The sequence below is a fragment of the Lichenostomus cassidix genome, chromosome 3, assembly GCF_008360975.1.
Source record: "Lichenostomus cassidix isolate B80296 chromosome 3, HeHo_3.0, whole genome shotgun sequence".
In the NCBI taxonomy this organism is placed as follows: domain Eukaryota; kingdom Metazoa; phylum Chordata; class Aves; order Passeriformes; family Meliphagidae; genus Lichenostomus; species Lichenostomus cassidix.
This window is the reverse complement of record NC_139483.1, coordinates 13,843,377-13,861,259: the sequence shown is the minus strand read 5'-3', so window position 1 is coordinate 13,861,259 and position 17,883 is coordinate 13,843,377. Positions and strand designations below refer to the sequence as shown.

Sequence of the window (17,883 nt, the reverse complement as noted above, 5' to 3'; positions counted from 1 at the left end):
CCAGTCCTGGTGGCCACACTATTGCTGGTACAGGCCAGGATGCCATTGGCCTTCTTGGCCACCTGGCTCATGTTCATATTGCCATAAATCAGCACACCCAAGTCCTTTTCTGCTGGGCAGCTTTCCAGTCACTCTGCCCCCAGCCTGTAGCACTGCATGGGGTTGCTCTGGTCTAAGAGCAGGACCTGCACTTGCTCTTGGTGAACCTCATATTGTCTTGGCCCATCTCTCCTGCCTGTCCAGATCCCTCTGCAGAGCTTCCTGCCCTCCAGCAGATCAACACTCCCACCCAGCTGGGTGCCATCTGTGATCAAGGGTGTCCTTGATTCCCTCATCCAGATCATTCATAAAATTATTGAACAGGACAGGCCCCAACACTGAGCCCTGGTAGAAACCACCTGCTGCCACCACCAGCAGACACCTACAGGATGTGGCACCGTTCCCCACCACTCTCTGGGTCCAGCCATTCAGACAGTTCTTAACCCAGCCAAGAGTGTACCTGTCCAAGCCGTGGGCTGCAGCTTGCCCAGAAGAATGCTGTGGGAGACAATATTAAAGAGTGTACTGAAGTCCAGGTAGACTAAATCCACAGGCTTTCCCTCATCCACTAGGCAGGCCACCTGGTCATAAAAGATCAGGCTGGTCAGGCAGGGCTTGCCTTTACTGAAGCCCTGCTGACTGGGCCTGATCCCTTAGTTATCCTGTATGTGCTCACACTGAGAGCACTTTTGATCACACTCAAGATGATCTGTTCCACAACCTTCCCTGGCACCAAGGTCAGGCTGACAGGCCTGTAGTTCCCTGGATCCTCCTTCTGGCCCTTCCTGAGGATGGGTGTCACATCATCCAACCTCCAGCTGTCCCTGGTTAACCAGGACTGATGGTAAATGATGGACAGTGGCTTGGTGAGCCCTTCTACCAGCCCCCTCAGGGCTTTGCGTGAATCCCATCTGGTCCCATAGACTTGTGGTTTTCTAAGTGGCTCAGCATGCCACTAATTACTTCCTCCTGGATTACAGGGGGTCTATTTTCTCTCCACCCCTGTCTACCAGCTCAGGGGGATGGCTATCCTGAGGAAAACTGGTCTTACTGTTGAAGAGGCAAGAAAGAAATTTTAGTATCTCAGCCTCTTCCTCATTCTATGTAGCAGGCATTGAAAATACAAAGAAAGCCACAACCAAAATATTTTCTGCCTTTGTGTGTGCTTTTCGATTTTCCTATCTCCTTCACTCAAGGGTAATCTTCCAAGGCACACAGATGTTTTAGCTGATTATCTGGCAGAAGTAGCCTCTCAGTGAGTATTGCTATTTCAGCATTGAGATAGCAGGGAATGATTAGTGATTGGTTGGTGCCGTTTTCTTTCTGGACAGTATTTTCCATCACTACTTCTTCAATAAGATCCACAAGGGTGAAGACCATTCAGGTGACCATGCAAGCTAAGCATAGCTTGGAAGCATTCTCTTAGGCAGGCTGGCAGAGGAAGCACAGACATTTGCTTCTATTAGGCAGCTGCTGAAATACAGATACTGAGTTGGGAAAAAGACTTTCCAGTAGGAGGAACTCAAAACCATGGAAACTTCTACACTGATGCTATACTTGATGTTGAAGGTGAAATTTAGACTTCATGTAGTCTGGGCACAGCTTTTTCCTTCTTTGGACCATTTTTAGAAAAGCAGTTGGCATCTTATTGAAGCTTTTGGGCTTCTAGGATGGAGTGGCAATCTGAATCAGTTGAGCCCAGACTAACAAAACCCTGAGTGTTGCTATGCAACATAGGCTGAAGCCCAAAGCTGTTCATAAAAGTATGTGAAAGGACACCAGCATGTGGTGCTTTACAGAAATCCATAAACTCCTTTATACAATGGACATTGTAAAGATGCACTCTAGCTGGCAAGCCAGGCTAATAAAAATAGCAGCCAGCCACTCCACCAAATCAGAAGTTAACAAGCTTTCTGTGGAATGCAGAAAATCTCCCAGGAGACGCAAGCAGGAACTTCTGAGGCACCTCTTGCCTCGCTGCCTATTTTAGCTGATAACCACCACTGTGTGCCCTCAGCCTGGAGGACACTAAAGAGATGAATCCACACCTAGAGCCAAGGCCAGCTGCTGGCAGCCTGACACAGAGGGCGAAAAAACGAAAGTCTTTCAAAGCCTTGAACAAAGACCCAGTCTCCCCAATCTCCATTGCCGCCAGAGTGTTTCTTCCAGACAGTGTCCACACCTCTGACAGACAAACAAACTGCAAAGCCTGAGCTGCTGCTGGTCCACAGCCCTGAGGTGACAAAGCTGTCCCCACCAGACCAGGGCATCAGCACATCCAAGCTCTCCTCAATGGGAACTCCATGGAGACTCATGGCTCCATGTCCAGCCCGTGCAGTGCTCTGTAGAGCTCTGGATGGACATGCTCCGGTTTCTAGGGTAAAGAGTTAAAAAAACCCATGATTTCTGGGGTGTGTGCCCAGGCAGCGTGCTCAGCCACACTTACATAACACAGCAGTAACATGTAGAGAAATGAAGGAAGTCAAAGAAATATCGTCTGTTATATGAATACTGTAAAAATATATTTAAAAAAATCCTGTAGATGCAACAGATGCAGCACTTATGTATTTGTGAAGGTCTTTAGCTAAGGAGAAACATGAAGAAAGCAATTAAACTCATAAAAGGGTGAAAACCTTCCAATTTGTGCTCCATAGGCAGCCCTACTGACCATAACAGAGCCAACAGTTAGCCATAATTGAAATACTTAGAAAAATCTCCACTTCAGCTGTCTTTAAATTACTGACTGCAACACTACTGTGAAATACTTCTCTTTTAATACAGTGAAAGAAACTGATGCAAGAAAAGCACAGAAATGAAGAAAGTGGAAAAGGTGATGATGCAGATGTACTATGTCAATGAAAATGCATTTGAGGGAAAAAACCCTGAAACTTTATGCCTCACATGACATTAAAAAATGGTAGAGCTACAGCTTTCTCTGCTGAGAAACAGTTATTAGAAAAAAATAGGAATATGCAAGAGGTAAGCAGTTTTTTGTTTGCTATTTGGAAAAAAGAAATGCATTGCCATAGGAGTCCAGTCTGGTGAATAAGGTGGGGCTAAGCCACTGGTTTAAACCCTGTACTCTTGGGAAATTGCTTGTCTCTTGCAACCTAGAGCTTTGCTATTACTGTAATGGTTAAAATTACATTTACATACTTACCAGGAATGTTGTGAAATCTGTTAATATTTATAGAAAACTCTGTGAGCCCTAAGACAGTCTTACCAATTCCATGTGGGCTATTAAAACAATTAAAATCTCCCCTAGTAACTTAAAATAAACGCAAACATTGTTTTACCTATTTCATTTGTGCGTTTCACACCCATTTTATTTTTCCCCACAGTGGCTTCCTGTCTACTGCAGTAGCACAAAGTCCTGAATCTGCAAATATCTGCAGACAGGTAGTTTTGCACCTGTGATTTGTCCCACTGGGAAGCAGCAGAGCTGCTCGGGCAAGCAATTAGGATGTGTATGAATGCCTGTGGAATCAGACCTTGGATTTTCTTGTAGGGTATTCCCTCACAGGGGCCACTAATGCTGATTTCAAAGGACTGGAGAATGAGGTCTGGGCTTCATCTGCCATGGCAACAATATACTGCAGATAGGAAATTACAGCTCGTGGGATTCAGACAGAGCAAGTATTTCCCCAAACCAGTAATTCCACCTAGAGAGAGTTGTTCTGCCAAGGCTTTTCTTGGTTTGCTGTCATTTTCTGACACAGCCTGTACTTCTTTTATGACTCTTCACTTGCCAAAAGTGAAAAGCAAAAATTTCCACAGTAGCTCTGTTGGCTAAAGAAAACTTTGGGGACAAGACAAGTTTTTTAGGATCAACCCACTCTTTCCATCACAGGAGGTGGTTTATAGCCCCTCTACTTGTACGTTGCTTGTTTAGAAATTTATGTGTGTCTATAAATATTCTTGCTGGGAGACTGGACTCCAAGGAAAGACTCTTCAGAATTGATTGCTTCCAGGCAGCTACCAAGGAGGAAAAAATGGATTTGGCTGATCTCTGCTCCTTCTTTTCAAAGCTGTGGGGAGCCTGGAGACTCCAGAGAAAGAAGCACAGGTAGTGCTTCCACCACTGGAAACAGATGGACTTTCTTACTTTGGGGAATGTCTGTGGCTCCCACAGGCATGAATGTTTCCCACTGAACGGGATACTCTTTTACAAAGGGTTTGGCTCTCAAAAATGCCTGTTGGGCTACCAAAGGTTATGGCCTAATGTGTTTATACTATGTGAGGGCACAAGTGAAAAAAGAAATCAAAGCTTACCCTGAAGGTAAGCACTGATATCCAGACCTCTCAAAGCCAAGGGCAGGCAGGAGTGTTACACCAGGGATTATTTCCAAGCACAAGTTGTAGTACAGAATATGAAACAATTAAAAGGCTTTCAAAGGTGTGTAAAGCAAACTATTATAATTCTTAGCCTGCCTATGTGACAATCCTTTTCAGAGAAGAAAACCAACCTCAAATAACTACATATCACTTCTTCTCACCCCATGCTCCTGGTTTTGGGAAAAAGGGACAAGGGAAGATGTCTTTATAAGTATCCCATGGTATCCCAAAGTTTTATGTTTAGAACATAAATATAGGACACCAGAAACTCTCCTGAGAAAACAAACACCACTTTTTTTCCAGTCTTCACACAGTCCATCCAGTTCTTCATTGAATGCTACTATTTCAAATCAAAAAACCAAAAACTTTTGATCTTCATTTGAATGTATATTCCTTCCTTGCTCCACTCTCAAACAAAAGATGAACAAAACAGTGAAAACCTGGAAGTTTCCCCCACTGCATATTTGTGCACACAGTGTTTTTTGAAAATCACTGAAGATCCATAGATTCCTGACTAATAAATATTTACAAATTAATTCCAATTAACTGGCTGTATTTGGACAAGGATTCATATCAGAAAGTACATCCTCATGTATGTGGATATAGGGAAACTTTATGTCAATAGGACCATTCTCAAAATCATGCTCCATAGGCATTCACAAAACAGAATTTCCAGGCAAAGATGTTAAAATGCTGACTAGTAATAGCATTCCTGAGTAGATAAGAGAGTGGGCAGAGCTGAAAGCTTCAGCCTGCAGCTCACCCAGTGGGTAAATGCTTAAAATTGAGGCTGTCCTGTGTATAGCAAGCTCTGAGTATGTTTCATTTAAGGATTCAGCATTATTTAGTTAGCCCAGGCAAAGAGGGAGGCTCAGCAATCTCAATATACTTATGAAAAACAAGGATTCCTTCAGCTGAGTTGGGTTGGAGGCTGTTTTCATTTCACTCAGACACATATCTCCCTCTGCATAGAATAACAGTCTGTAAATTCTCCTCTAGCTACCCAGGAGCAAATCCTTCTAGGTGGCTTGATAAGGTAATGGGAGATAAGAAGCATCCATACCTTCTAGGCTGAGCTCCTGCAAGGCTTAAGTGTAGTTGGGGGAAAACACTGAGCAAAAGTAAACAAATCTCAAGCTTTCATGACCCTAGACTCTCAAGATCAAAGAAATTACACCTGAGTAAAAGGCAGAAATTGGGCTCCTTATTATAGTGTATGCAAGACAATTAGAAGAAATAATTTGCTATACTCTTGCATGAAATCCATGCTTGACTCTGACCTATAATTTGAAATAAGCTTCATTTTAATGACTTAAATTTCACTGCTAATAAGAGGAGCCCAATCAAACTACAGGCAAAGCGTGTGAAATAATTTACAGGTTTTGCCTGAAAAGGTCAAGGTCTTAAACAAAGAAAAGTGACTTTTCCTACCAGAGTGCTTGCCCCTCACTGTGTAAAACTAATAGGCTGCTATGAAAAATAATACCTGTCTTTTGTGCCCAAACTATCTTGTTTACTGAACACACACACACTCATACCCACTCAGCTGCTGCCAAAATGAACAACCCATGGCTGAGAGAGGTCCCCATTGCCAGACAGTGAAAATGAACTGAGTTCTTTCCCCTGAAGTTAATGAAGCTATGACAATTTAAATTAACTGTGAACCTACCCCAATTATCTTTTAACTTGCCTGCACAAAGACTTGGGAAAGTTAAGCAGAACTAACTAAAATGCCATCAAGAGAGAAGAGAGTGAGGCATGTTGAACTCTGCATGGATGTCTTTGGCTGCTCAGTTGGGTGCCTCACAGGTTTGTTTGTTTTTCTTTGGCAGATAACTCTGCTTGGCTCTGCAGGATTCCCTCCTGCACCCAAACTGCTGGCAGTTGGAGCAGCATTCCCTTCAGGATGTATATCCTTAGCATCTCTCCTCTGGGCAACTCTCCCTATTTTTGTGGCATTCCTCATCCACCTTCTTCTTTCACCCTTGTTAAACTCTCACCTGAGCAGTGTTTCCAGTGGCATGTCAGCCTGATGAGATCCCCTCAGCATTTGCAAAGAAAACCCTGGAGGTGCGCAGCAGACTTTCTCCTGCTGCCTTATCAGGTGACACATTTCATGTGTGATACTCTTCCAGAGGAACGTGATTTGCAGCTTTTAAAGACACCTCCCCCTGGGGATCTCTTCTCCAGAAATCATCTCAGAAATGTAGCTGGGATTATCAAGTATTTGAGAAGCTATTTAAAATTTTATTTCTTATTTAAATGGCATGGCCTGGGATATTGAGGAGATAATAAGCTTTATTCTTCAAGACTGCGGTGCTGATGTGAATCTGCTGAGGGTCTGATCCAGAAAATAATTAACCCAAATTCCCAAGATGCCATTTACAAACCTGACTGAGGAGCTGAAAGCACAATTGCATGGACAAATATGAGGATAACAGATGAACTGTCCTGGTTTGACAGCTCTTTCAGTACAGCAATTTATAACCTGCTGGGTCAGAGCATGCATGGCATAAACACACCCCTTTCTACATCCCTCTCTGTATAAATACCCTGAGCTCCCTATGCAAGGGATGGGAAGGCAGCTCAGAAGCTGAGACAGAACCACATAAGCACTTTAATGTCAGTCAAACTCAAGAAAGCATTTTCCTAGAGCTCTGACTGTGCTCTGCTTTCCCAGCTAGCAGTACTCATCTTTGAGTGATACTCAGTAGGATTCCCTGTGCCAAAGTGTCCCTGCATGGGATGAGAGATGGAGTTAATTCATTGCAGTATTAGACACGAGAAGGCAACAAAGTCTGAAATACAGTGTTTTACTTCTGCAGAGTGAAAACTGATGAGTTGTGAGAAACTGTCGTAAGGGGAGTAAATGAAGCTAGGAAATCATCCATACTGCTGAAGTGTTTAGCCTAACATACCATTCACAGCAAAGGAAATTAACTACTGCATGACACCAGTGAATTCATGAGTCCTCAAATCTGCTTAGTGATTCATGTTCTTGTTGGAGAAGTAAATGATAGACCTCCATCCTACTTTGCAACATCCCCTAGGCTTACCAACTTCTCCATTTTTACCACAGTTTCATTTAAAACTACTAATGGCAGATCTTACTAGGGCTTTTCTTCCCTGCTGTGCCTCAACACTAACTTTGGTATTTACCAGCTCACATCTTATGAATAACATTACTGTCAAAATCTCTGAGGTTTTAACTACACCCATGATTTGAATGGGGAGACACACAAGATGAAGACATCATATTAGAGAGAAGAAAATATAACACCTACAAATGACTAGTTTAATCTTCCAAACACTTTAGAAAAACATCTATTATTATCTCATTCAGTAGGCACATTTTGATTCTTTGTAGGGAAGTGAACCAGAACATATCTAAAATGTCTAACAGAGAGGCTGTATTTCAGGACATGGAGCTCAGGAGCCAGGAACTCATTTTGCCTGGTATCAGATGTGTGGGGATGTGACATAGGCTGGTGTGTGTGTGTGTGTGTGTGTGTGTGTGTGTCAGAGACTGCTGGAAAAAACAGAATTTATACATTGAGAGAATCTCTCTGTAGCTGACCCCAGCAAAGGGCATCAGCCCGGTACCCTCCCAATGCTGCAAGCAAACAAAATCAAGTCTTGGCTTTCACTGTTTCCCTGCAAAAAGCTCAGTGATTCAGCAAGCTATTAAATTTTAAGGGAATGTATTCTAATGACAAAGATATATATTATATTTTTATACACATACATGTGTGTATATATATATATATACATATTTATATATGTATATACCATATGTATATGTTTGTATACCATACATATTTATGCCATACCTCTCTCATACATGCATCAAGCTGAGGGTCCTATAAGTCAGGTGAAAGCCATGTGCATGTTTTTATTTATAGCATCAGGAGTAAGCCAGCAGAGCACTGCACTGCAAAGCAGCTCCCATTGTGTGCAGCATAACTCCTTGTGTTCAAAAGCTCCTGGAGCTTTAGAAACTGAATGTTTCTCTAGAGATATATATTTGGTCATTTACACCGGCTGAGGATCTGTCCTGAAGAGTTTATTATCCTTTCGTGCAATTTTCTTATATTTCTTTTTCTTCCGCTCTTAAGATCTGCCTATTTCTTTTTATCCTGACAATTAAAATGTCAAATAGAGAATCCAGCCTAAGCATTGGACCACTTCACTGATATGCAGACAGCAATCTTATAGCAACTCTGCAGCTTTCTGTTTCAAAGTAGGAACTGATAATAAATTCAGGAAGAGAAGAATGTAACCCTAACAGATACAAAGCTGGTTTGAACTAAAAACTAAAATAATCAAAAAGGCCTTAGCCAGCATGTAGTGTGTTCTCAATATGCTCTGCTGTGAAAATATTCTAATTGCATTCTGAAAATATGTGGGTTTATTGATTAACTGCATGATTAACCACCACAACACAGGGAGTTCAAAGCTTCCTGGGTCTTCATTTTGTTAGTTTACTTTATCCTCTCCACACCTTGCCTTTCTCAGGTTAAGGTCAGTCCATCAATATAAACACCCAAGCAAGAAGTGTAGCTGTTTGCAAGTATCTATGTAATTTCAACTCTAAGTGTGAAAGAATAAAAAAAAAATCCTAATTGCAGGTGTCAATAACAGTGTTGCAGCTACAATTCACATCATTTGCAGCTTCTGTCGCTGGGAAGCACATCTGACTCACTCACCACATAACACAGGACTTGCTATTTCTAGGCAGCTGATGTTTTAGTGCTCAGACATCTCCCCAGCCTTGACTTGATAGTCTAAAGTAAATATCCTTGAGCAATTGTACAAAAACACCTATGCAGCGAGCAAGTAAAAAACCCTGCTGTTTATAGTTTGCAGATGCTTGGGAGAAAACACTCTATATAACATACCTCTAAACTGCTCTGACAATGGCTAAACTGCCTCATAGAGTCATAGAATCATGGAGTCATTATGGCTGGAAAAGAGCTCTGAGATAATTGAGTCCCACTGCTCAGCCAGCGCCACCATGTTCACCACTATGCCATGTCCCCAAGTGCCACATCCATAACACTTACAGGGATGCTGATTCCACCACTTCCCTATTCCAATGCCTGATGACCCTTTCTGGGGAGAAACTTTTCCTAATAGCTAATCTAAGCTGCCCCTGGCACAACTTGAGGCCTTTTCCTGTTATCCTGTTACTTGGTGCTATTCAATTGTTTCTGCTTAAAGCAGTTTGTTAAATCTTAAAAAGGATCCCCTCTGAGAATGTTATTTTTGTCTGCATTACTATCTCAAAGCAACACCTCTAATGAATAAATGGAACCCTCCTGTACACTGATGATGGATTACAAAACTTGACACTGGATTTAAGACTGGAATAGATCTTCAAGGAGCAAACTGCGCCAGTTGCTACTGAGTCACTCCCTCCCCTCTTCACTTGAGGCAATTTATAGTTAATGCTTTGACACAGGTGAACCTACATTTCCCATCTGAACTTTTGGCCTCTGGTTTCTAATGGACTGACTCCAAAGTCATAAGTCAGAGCCATGTCTTAGGCATTTTGGTACCTATAAAAAAATACCAAAAATTCTTCTCTCCAGGCAAAGATTATAAAGCAAAACAGCTAATAACCACAGCCTCCCCTGCAAACACTCAGAACATTCCAGCTGCAGAGTGCTTGCAAATCTGCAAAAAGCAATTGTACAAACCAAGCTGTAGCTATCCCTCTCGTGAGATTTTGGCCTGTAAGTGAAAAAGTAGATGTGGCAGAAAGAAGAGTGATGAAAGCCCATGGGTACTGATCCCTGCTCTGTTTCCTCATGGTAAGTAGAAAACAAAATCAGTAATCATAAGAGGCTACCAGTCTTCTCTTTGCAACACTCTTGCTAAAACAGATGCTGTTCCAGCCAGGATCAAACCCCTCTCTCATGCACCACACTGCAGAGCTCATATTTGCTGTAGAGCCTAAGCTCTCCCTGATGGGTAAGCAATTGCAAAGAAACCTCTCATGGCAGCAAGTGCTGGTGACCAACCCTCAAACACTAAAAAATGAGCAACAATTAAAACAGTCAGCAATGGCAAAGAGATAATGGTTAATGAAGGCCCTTTTTTTACCTTTATCCTGGGTTTTCCTACCAGGTGTCAGAGCTGGCTGCCACATGCCAGTGTCCCAACCTCAGACACAGCTGTAGTGAAACAGAAGCATGCAGCAATGGGAGAAGTGCTTGAGCCTTCTCAGGCTCCTGTTTTCACTCTAAAGCATTCACCAGCATGTTATTCAATGTTTTAAAGACACTGGGAAGGACTCTAGGACAACTTAGGAAAGCTATCAAGACCACGAAAGGGAAGGTGAAGAGCTCTAAGTGTACTGAAGAAACCCCTCTCCTTTATATTAAACAAAAACAGGCTGCATCCCACACTCCCAAGATGAGATCTCAAGTGAAAAGAGTACCTTGCAGGGGCTGTACTTAGCAAGAAGTCTCTGTTTGTGTCCTGTACAGGGTTCTGAGACACCATGGCCTTCTGTGCTCAAGTTGCTACACTGATTTAAAAACCCTTTCCACTCACTGAGACTTTCTGAGGAAACATAAAGCAAGCTTTTTCTGCTACCAGGAGTGCACCTGCAGTGTCATCTGGAGCAGTAAAACCTACTTTAGTCACCTGAATCACCCCACTGGGCACTCAGTGGAGAGATGCTGAGGAAAGCACCTTTCTAGAGCTCCCCTTTGATCCTGAAGGAAAAATATCATGTTTATCTGCCACTTGATAGCTCTTCAGCTAATGTATCTGGCTTTAGTAATGCTAAGGTTTGGGATATTCAAAGCAACTCTAGGTAGTTTTCAAATTTTTAAGCTATGCTGAAATCAGTCCCAGGGCTATACTACTGGAATGGGATCTGAATTACTTGATGAGAAACCCAAAGCTGGTTTATTTTGTGAGAGAAAAAGTGAGAAGACAGTCAAGTTTATTGATTCTAACTCCAGTATTTGCACAGCACTGGCAGAAGAAAGGATTTGTTTGCTGTTTTCAGTCACACTAATGTATTCTGTCTGTTTCAGAGAACAATACTTGTGCTAATAGAACACAAATTAGCATCCTCAACAAACTCTCGAGAAGTTAACAAGGAGACAACAAATCCCATTTTACTAACAGGTGCTTTTCAGCGATACTCTAGTTCTTTGCAGAAATAATTTAAAAATGCTTTTTCTTAATCCCTAGAAGGCAGACCTTAACTGTGTAATCTAAAGAAACAATCAAAGCAAAATTAAACAAAATTAGCCATATATGCCTGGAGCACAGTTCACTCAGGATTTAGATGACCTAAATCACAGATGGATTAGTTTTTCCTCTAGTTGTGAGAATGATTTAAACTTTCACTGACCTTTTGTGGTTAATTCAGACATTTCTCTCAAGTTTTCACTGCAGTCTGCCTAGTCTGCAAGCATAATTCCTCCTTCTGAACAAAACAAAAGTTTTGCCCTAGGAAAACTGTGGCATAACCATGGATATACTGTGGTGTGTAAAACTGGGATAGGGGTATATTTTTCCAACTAGTGACCTATCTTTGTTCATTGTATCGTCCCTTCAAACTTGCCACTCCACTTATTAATCAAAGGCTTTATCCAGGGCTACTCCTTTTGGTTTTGCTTTGGGTTGTAACAATGCCAGATGTCTGTGGGGGTGTTGGCAAAGGGTGATATAATCTGCTTTAAAAATACAAAACCGAAAACAAATGTAACTTGCAGTTACATACTAGCCATTGCGCAAGCTCATTCGCTTGCCTGTGCCACTGACACAGAAAACAGCTGCCACACATTATTGCTCACGCTACTTTTATGAAAAATAATGAGAAGCTTTAAGATAGACAAAACCCATCCTCTCATAACTCAGTACGGTATCCTCACATTGCTCACTCTCTCCAACCACAGCCGCGCTTCTCTGCTGGAGGAGGATCCTCTCCAAACGTTTATCAGAGTCCTCTCTGCAATGCCTTTGTGATTTCACAGGGAAAACACTAAGTTGCTTCTTGGCAAACAACACAAACCTTTGGAAAGCTGCTGCAGTACAAACAAACACTCATCATCAAGTTGTTTGGGGCACACAAGTTGCTCTGCGCTCTCCGACAACACCAAAGCAAGCAGTAAAGAAAGCTTAGACTTTGTGCTTCAGATTACTGTCACAGCACCAAGGATGCTTGCTTCAAATTTAGTCTGCTCTTTGCCTTATAATGTGAAATATCCTTTATCTTAAGAGAGATCTTAAAACGAGCACCATCAGAGAAATGGAGAGGAGTTCCAAGGTGTAAAGTGCCGGAGGAAAGGCTGTGCTCTGCAACCAGCTGGCATGAAGCCTCCCAAGTGGCTCCCTACAATCCTGACCTTTGGCTTGCCAAGCAGCAGCTAGTTTGGAGAGCCAGCAACTAGGCTGCTGCTCCCAAGCTCTCCCTTTCCCTACTTACAGTTCGGTGGTGTTGGCAGGGATGTCCGGGGGAAGCTGGACCACCTGGCTCTCCTGGCAGACGAACACCCTGCCCAGGCAGCGACAGGCACGGTGCTGGCAGCCCAGGCAGCCCGGCAGCAGCAGCAGCAGCAAGCAGGCAAGGGCTGGAGACATCTCTGACTTCACACCCACACCCGGCTCCTTTATCTCAGAGCAAGAACACACAGACCTCCCAGGCCAAGTCCCTGCACACAAGATCCGCCCCAAAAGCTGGGACAAACCATGCGGCTCTTAGGGGATGACTTCCCAGCGAGTTTCACTTCATGACCCCAGATTCCTTGTGGGCTTGGAGTGGGGATAGAGATGAGAAATGCTGATTTTTCATGATGCAAGTATTGTGTATTTCAAGTGGTGTTGAAATCTTAGGGCCCAGCTGTACTAACCAGGGCACTTTTAATCCACTGAGAAAAGGTTCTTCCTTCTCAGCTACACTATTTTGCATGTCTTTTTTGCAGGGGACAGCAAAGCATTTTACTTTCTACAGCCCAGACACTTTTTGTACCTGAAGGAGAAGCACCCTATTTATGGCAGTATTTATGTTCCCATTCATGGATCCAAGAGCCCCTGCTTTTGTATTGCTCCTAGGCAAAAGAAAGGTGTTATTCTTTTATATGGCATATAGTCTACTTCATAAGTTAAAAGATCTACAGTCCTAAAGCCAGAGCTGAATAACACCTTTTTTTTTCCCCCCCACAATTGTGACTATTTTCCATACAGTTGCTGATTCATCTTTTTTTCATTGGCACCTTTACTGGAATCCAAACAGAGGAAAACACCACAATCCAAATTGTCCCTGTGGACTGGCAAACTAATTTCATCATCTGGAACAGAAATCCCAGAAATATGCCAAATGACTCTTTGTGACACAACAGCAGGAAAACAGCCTCAAGAATATTATCAGAAGGCTTGGATGTTGAATCTTGTCTCTGAGTCCCATATTTGTTTTATTTGCTTTCTTGACGGAGCTAAAATATCTTGCTATAAATATTAATCCTTGAGGAAAGGTCCCTGTGAACTCTTTGTTGTCCCTGAGTCAAGCTCCAACAGACCATCATCTCAAACTGGGGCTTTTCTACAAGACACCTGAAATGAGCATTTTGAGATAAAGGTGTTTGTGGTTTTTTTGTTTGTTTTGAGTGTTTTGTTTGTTGGTTTTTCTTTTAAACTGTAAATAGCTGTTTCAGACACACAGAGCTTATAAATCATGTGCATTTTAAGTAAGTGAGGGAGCCATGGGTGATTCTGCTGAACTTGACTGACATTAAATCCTTCCCATTGCTTGGAAGGATTTCTTAATCTTGTTAAAAGTTGCTGTTAGCTTGTTTTTTCAGGGTTTTTTAAAAAATGTTGGGTTTTTTCCTTCCATAATCAAAAAGCATTAACAAATGTAATGAGACAAAAGACAGCAGCTTTTCTCTGAATTGTGTTGACCAAAGATTCCATAATTTTCAGCTCTAAAACAAGCCTAATAATATAGTTGTTTCTTAAGGGAAATCTTAATTAAGATTTTTAAAATAATTAAAATAATTCTTAAGCTTAACTTAAGGGTTATCCCCCTATTTTTTTCCAGTCATTTAAGCCTATTAAAGATGAGAATTTATATTCACATAGAAAAAAAAGTAAGAAAAATATCATGACAGCAACCTTTTCCTAACAATGTCAGAATATCCATTTAGATATATCAGTAAAACAGAGTACATTTTTCTAGGTTTCATGAGAATGACAGTGCCTAAAAAAAAAAGATATCTAAAACCTTAGTGACTTTTTCCTCATCTCACTCTCTTCCCTTTCCTTTGAAAGATCTTAGACCTGCAAGGTCTTCTGAAATGAGTAAAACCTTCAGTCACCTTCATCCTCAATGGGATGAAAACTGCAGAATTGTACCCCATGACCAAAGAAATTCCTATTTAGTTAAATTTTTTCTGTAGCCCACTGAAAGCTGGAATAATGACACACTTCAGGATTTAAACAAATGCTGGAATAACAAATCATTTGAGGCTTTTGGGGATTTGTTTTCAATATAAAGTCTCTAGGTCCTGCAGTTGTAGACTAAAAGGAGACTGAACCCCCTCCCCCCGCCTCCAAAATACTAAAGGTGAAACTTGAGGAATATAAAGGGCAGAAGAATATTTGGATACAGAGGAGTTTAAGCCGTATCTCTTCATCCTGAAATATATCAGTATAAATGGTCATGATATACTGATGGAATGGATGGCAATATTTATGTCATAGTTTAAAAAGTGGTAACATTCTCTGAATGTCAAAACAATTTTCACTGATATGAAGATATTGCAATTTGATTAACTTTGGGTTTCATATTCTTCTATATTCAGATGATAGTACTAATTCTTCTATATACAAAAGTCAGGAGGTTAAAAACTATTACTTGAGTTACAAGGCATTTTTTCAACTATTAGTGACTTCCAAAACTATAAGAAGTATGTTTTATTTTAATATAACTACTAAAATAGAGATGTTGTAAAACATCAGGTCAGGCTTAGTAGCAAATCCTGAGAAAAATGAAGAAGAATTGGAGGGAGGTCACCTCTTTTCCATTTTTGTTTGGTGAGGCCATTTTATCAGTACTGTACACATTGCTCCATTTTCACTTACAACAGTTAAGAATGAGATGACAATTATTAAATAATATAAACCCCTTATCCAGACTGCAAGCTTCTCTTGTAATACCATGGAGATAAGACTTTGATGGAAATATGCAAGTATCATTACATTCAATAAAATCAGACTAGTATGCTGAGCAGAACTGACATTTCATTCATTTTGCAACAAGCACTAAATCAGGACCACACTAAAACTCCCTGAGGATAAATGAAAACTCAGAAAGATCTCTGAGCTGTTTTAAACATACAATCCAAGGTCTTAAAGAATAGATCCTGGTGTCTATCAATGTTTTGAAGTGGGAAACTCTGTCCTATTTCTGCACATGACTGTCAAATGGCACACAGCCACATCAGCAGAGTCCTCTGCATGGATTAATCAGCTGGTGATCCTCCCACTACCCATTCTGGAGGACAGTTCTCTCCTCTTAGGAAGAAAATCCACATAAAAGAGGGGGGAAAACACTTCCCGGTCTCTTTCTGGGGAGTTTGCACTCCCAAATCCTTCCTGAGTGCCAGATTGGAGCAAAGACAATGCCTGAAAACCCTCAGGACCTGTTGCAGGGGCCACCTTGAGAGCATCTTGTGCTAGGAGCAAGGATGCACTGTCATTGAGATTCATGATGGTGAATGTGTAAATGCAGGGATGATGGTGCTTTCAGATATTTATGAGAGCTTTATCTTTGCATCCATTTGCAGAAGAACTGTGCTCCAGCTGGCAAATTGGTCTTGAGAGTGTAAACTGTTTTCCTGAGTAAGAAAACAGAAATTTCCCCAAATTGAAGCACTGTAGCAACAGACATGCAATTAAGTGAATTATGACAGATATTCAATGATGATGTTACAGATTATGAAAATTAGATGTCATCTGGGACAAATAGTTAAATCAAGGTTATATGGTCACCGAGGGATCTTTTTTAAGATGGTAGTAAAGGATTCTGGTTTATAGGACTGGCCTCTAAAGTCAGCATTGGCCTCTAAAATTAGCTCTGGTTGAGTTTTGAAAGCACTGAGCCAGAGGAGCTGAGGGGATTTGCAGACTCCATCCTCTGACTGAGCAGCAGTGCCTGTCCTGGGCCATGCTGTCACCTGGATTGGTGAGGTTACAGTGTGAAATAAAATGAGCCACCCCAACTCACTCTCTCTTGCCCTCAATAAACTTGCTCCAAAGGCAGCTCAGTGTTGATGTGGCCAGGTCAGCATCTCAATCCAGCTGTTGAAGGTGTGGGAACAGCTCCTTTCCTTATGGCAGGAAGGTCACCAGGTGCTGGACTGCATCAACCTACAGCCAAGCACGTTCACAGCAGCATCTGCTTCTCGTGTGTCTCTACTTTGAAACACAGCATGACAGCTAATTAAGCAAATACTGTTTCTACTGATGTTTCCCAGCCTCAGAACAGTGTTTAATTACTGAATGCCACTTTATCAGTGGCTTTGCTTAACAATAAGCATTCTCTAAAAATGTGTAGGCAAATCAATCACCGGTATGAACAGATGACATAAAAAACACATCCAAAAGAGGTTTGTCTTTCAGAGTGGATATTTCTTTCTCTTTTGATGATTTCCAGCACATAGTTTCTCCCTATGGCTTTATGAGCAGCAATAGACTCTATTTTCCTGACTGCCATGCTATGAGCAGAAAAAGGTGTTTTCTATCCGGAAAAGCTGGCAGTGCCAGTTGGAGCAGATCCTAAAATGAAATTAGAGGAAATTACTAAAAGGGACTTTGACACTCCACTGATTTACCTTTTGTGAATGACCAACATGGGTTTTTAAACAGCAGATCATTGAGGCAAACAGACCACTGAGCTGATAAAAATATAATGTTTTCGGCTCTTTCCAGAAATAGCCTTTCTGAACAGAATATTTTTAGCTTCACCTTTTTCCACGAATGGGGATTATTTTTAAATACATTTGAATGGGCAGACTTTATCTGTGCCCTCAGTGTCGAGAACATAAAACGATAAAGTAGCCTAATAAAAGCAGTATTATTGCTCTCTCAGTTCCTTTAGCCATCTGCTCGCATGAAGGCTTAGCTCCAAAAAGGAGTGAAGCTGAGACAGTAAATCAGCCACCAGAGGGAGCGCACTGACTCGGGAATAGAACACATACGAGTCAGGAAAGGATCAGAAACTGCATGGAATTATGCTCGTGGAGATTTCCTGACTGTCTGACTCTTGACTTCCAAACCTGGCTGTGATAAGTTTTTCCCTTATTAAACTGCAGCCCTGCAGAAACCAGAGTTGCACATCACACGGAGCTGATGCACTCATCCAATGCAGCTGCACTGTGGCTCTTGCTCACCTCCTCCTTGAAGACGAGTTAGGATGTTGTGTAAACAGTCCTACCTATCCATTTAGCTCAGGAAGGACATTGTCCAGCATGGAAGGGCCTCAGACAC

The 17,883-nt window shown here is 41.7% G+C and overlaps 1 protein-coding gene across 4 annotated transcripts in view; it reads right to left on the bottom strand.

The window, feature by feature from the left end:
- The window catches only part of FSHR (follicle stimulating hormone receptor), a 137,733-nt gene that overhangs the window by 67,866 nt on the left and 51,984 nt on the right, over positions 1-17,883 (bottom strand). For 3 of the 4 annotated variants that reach the window (XM_085054574.1, XM_085054576.1, XM_085054573.1), the window contains exon 1: positions 12,824-13,023. The exons of the other annotated variant lie outside the window; for it this stretch is intronic. In XM_085054574.1, coding sequence (XP_084910700.1) covers positions 12,824-12,978 — 155 coding nt within the window. In that variant the 5' untranslated portion in view covers positions 12,979-13,023. Of the gene's footprint in view, positions 1-12,823; positions 13,024-17,883 lie in introns of those variants that run through there. 4 annotated transcript variants of the gene reach the window in all.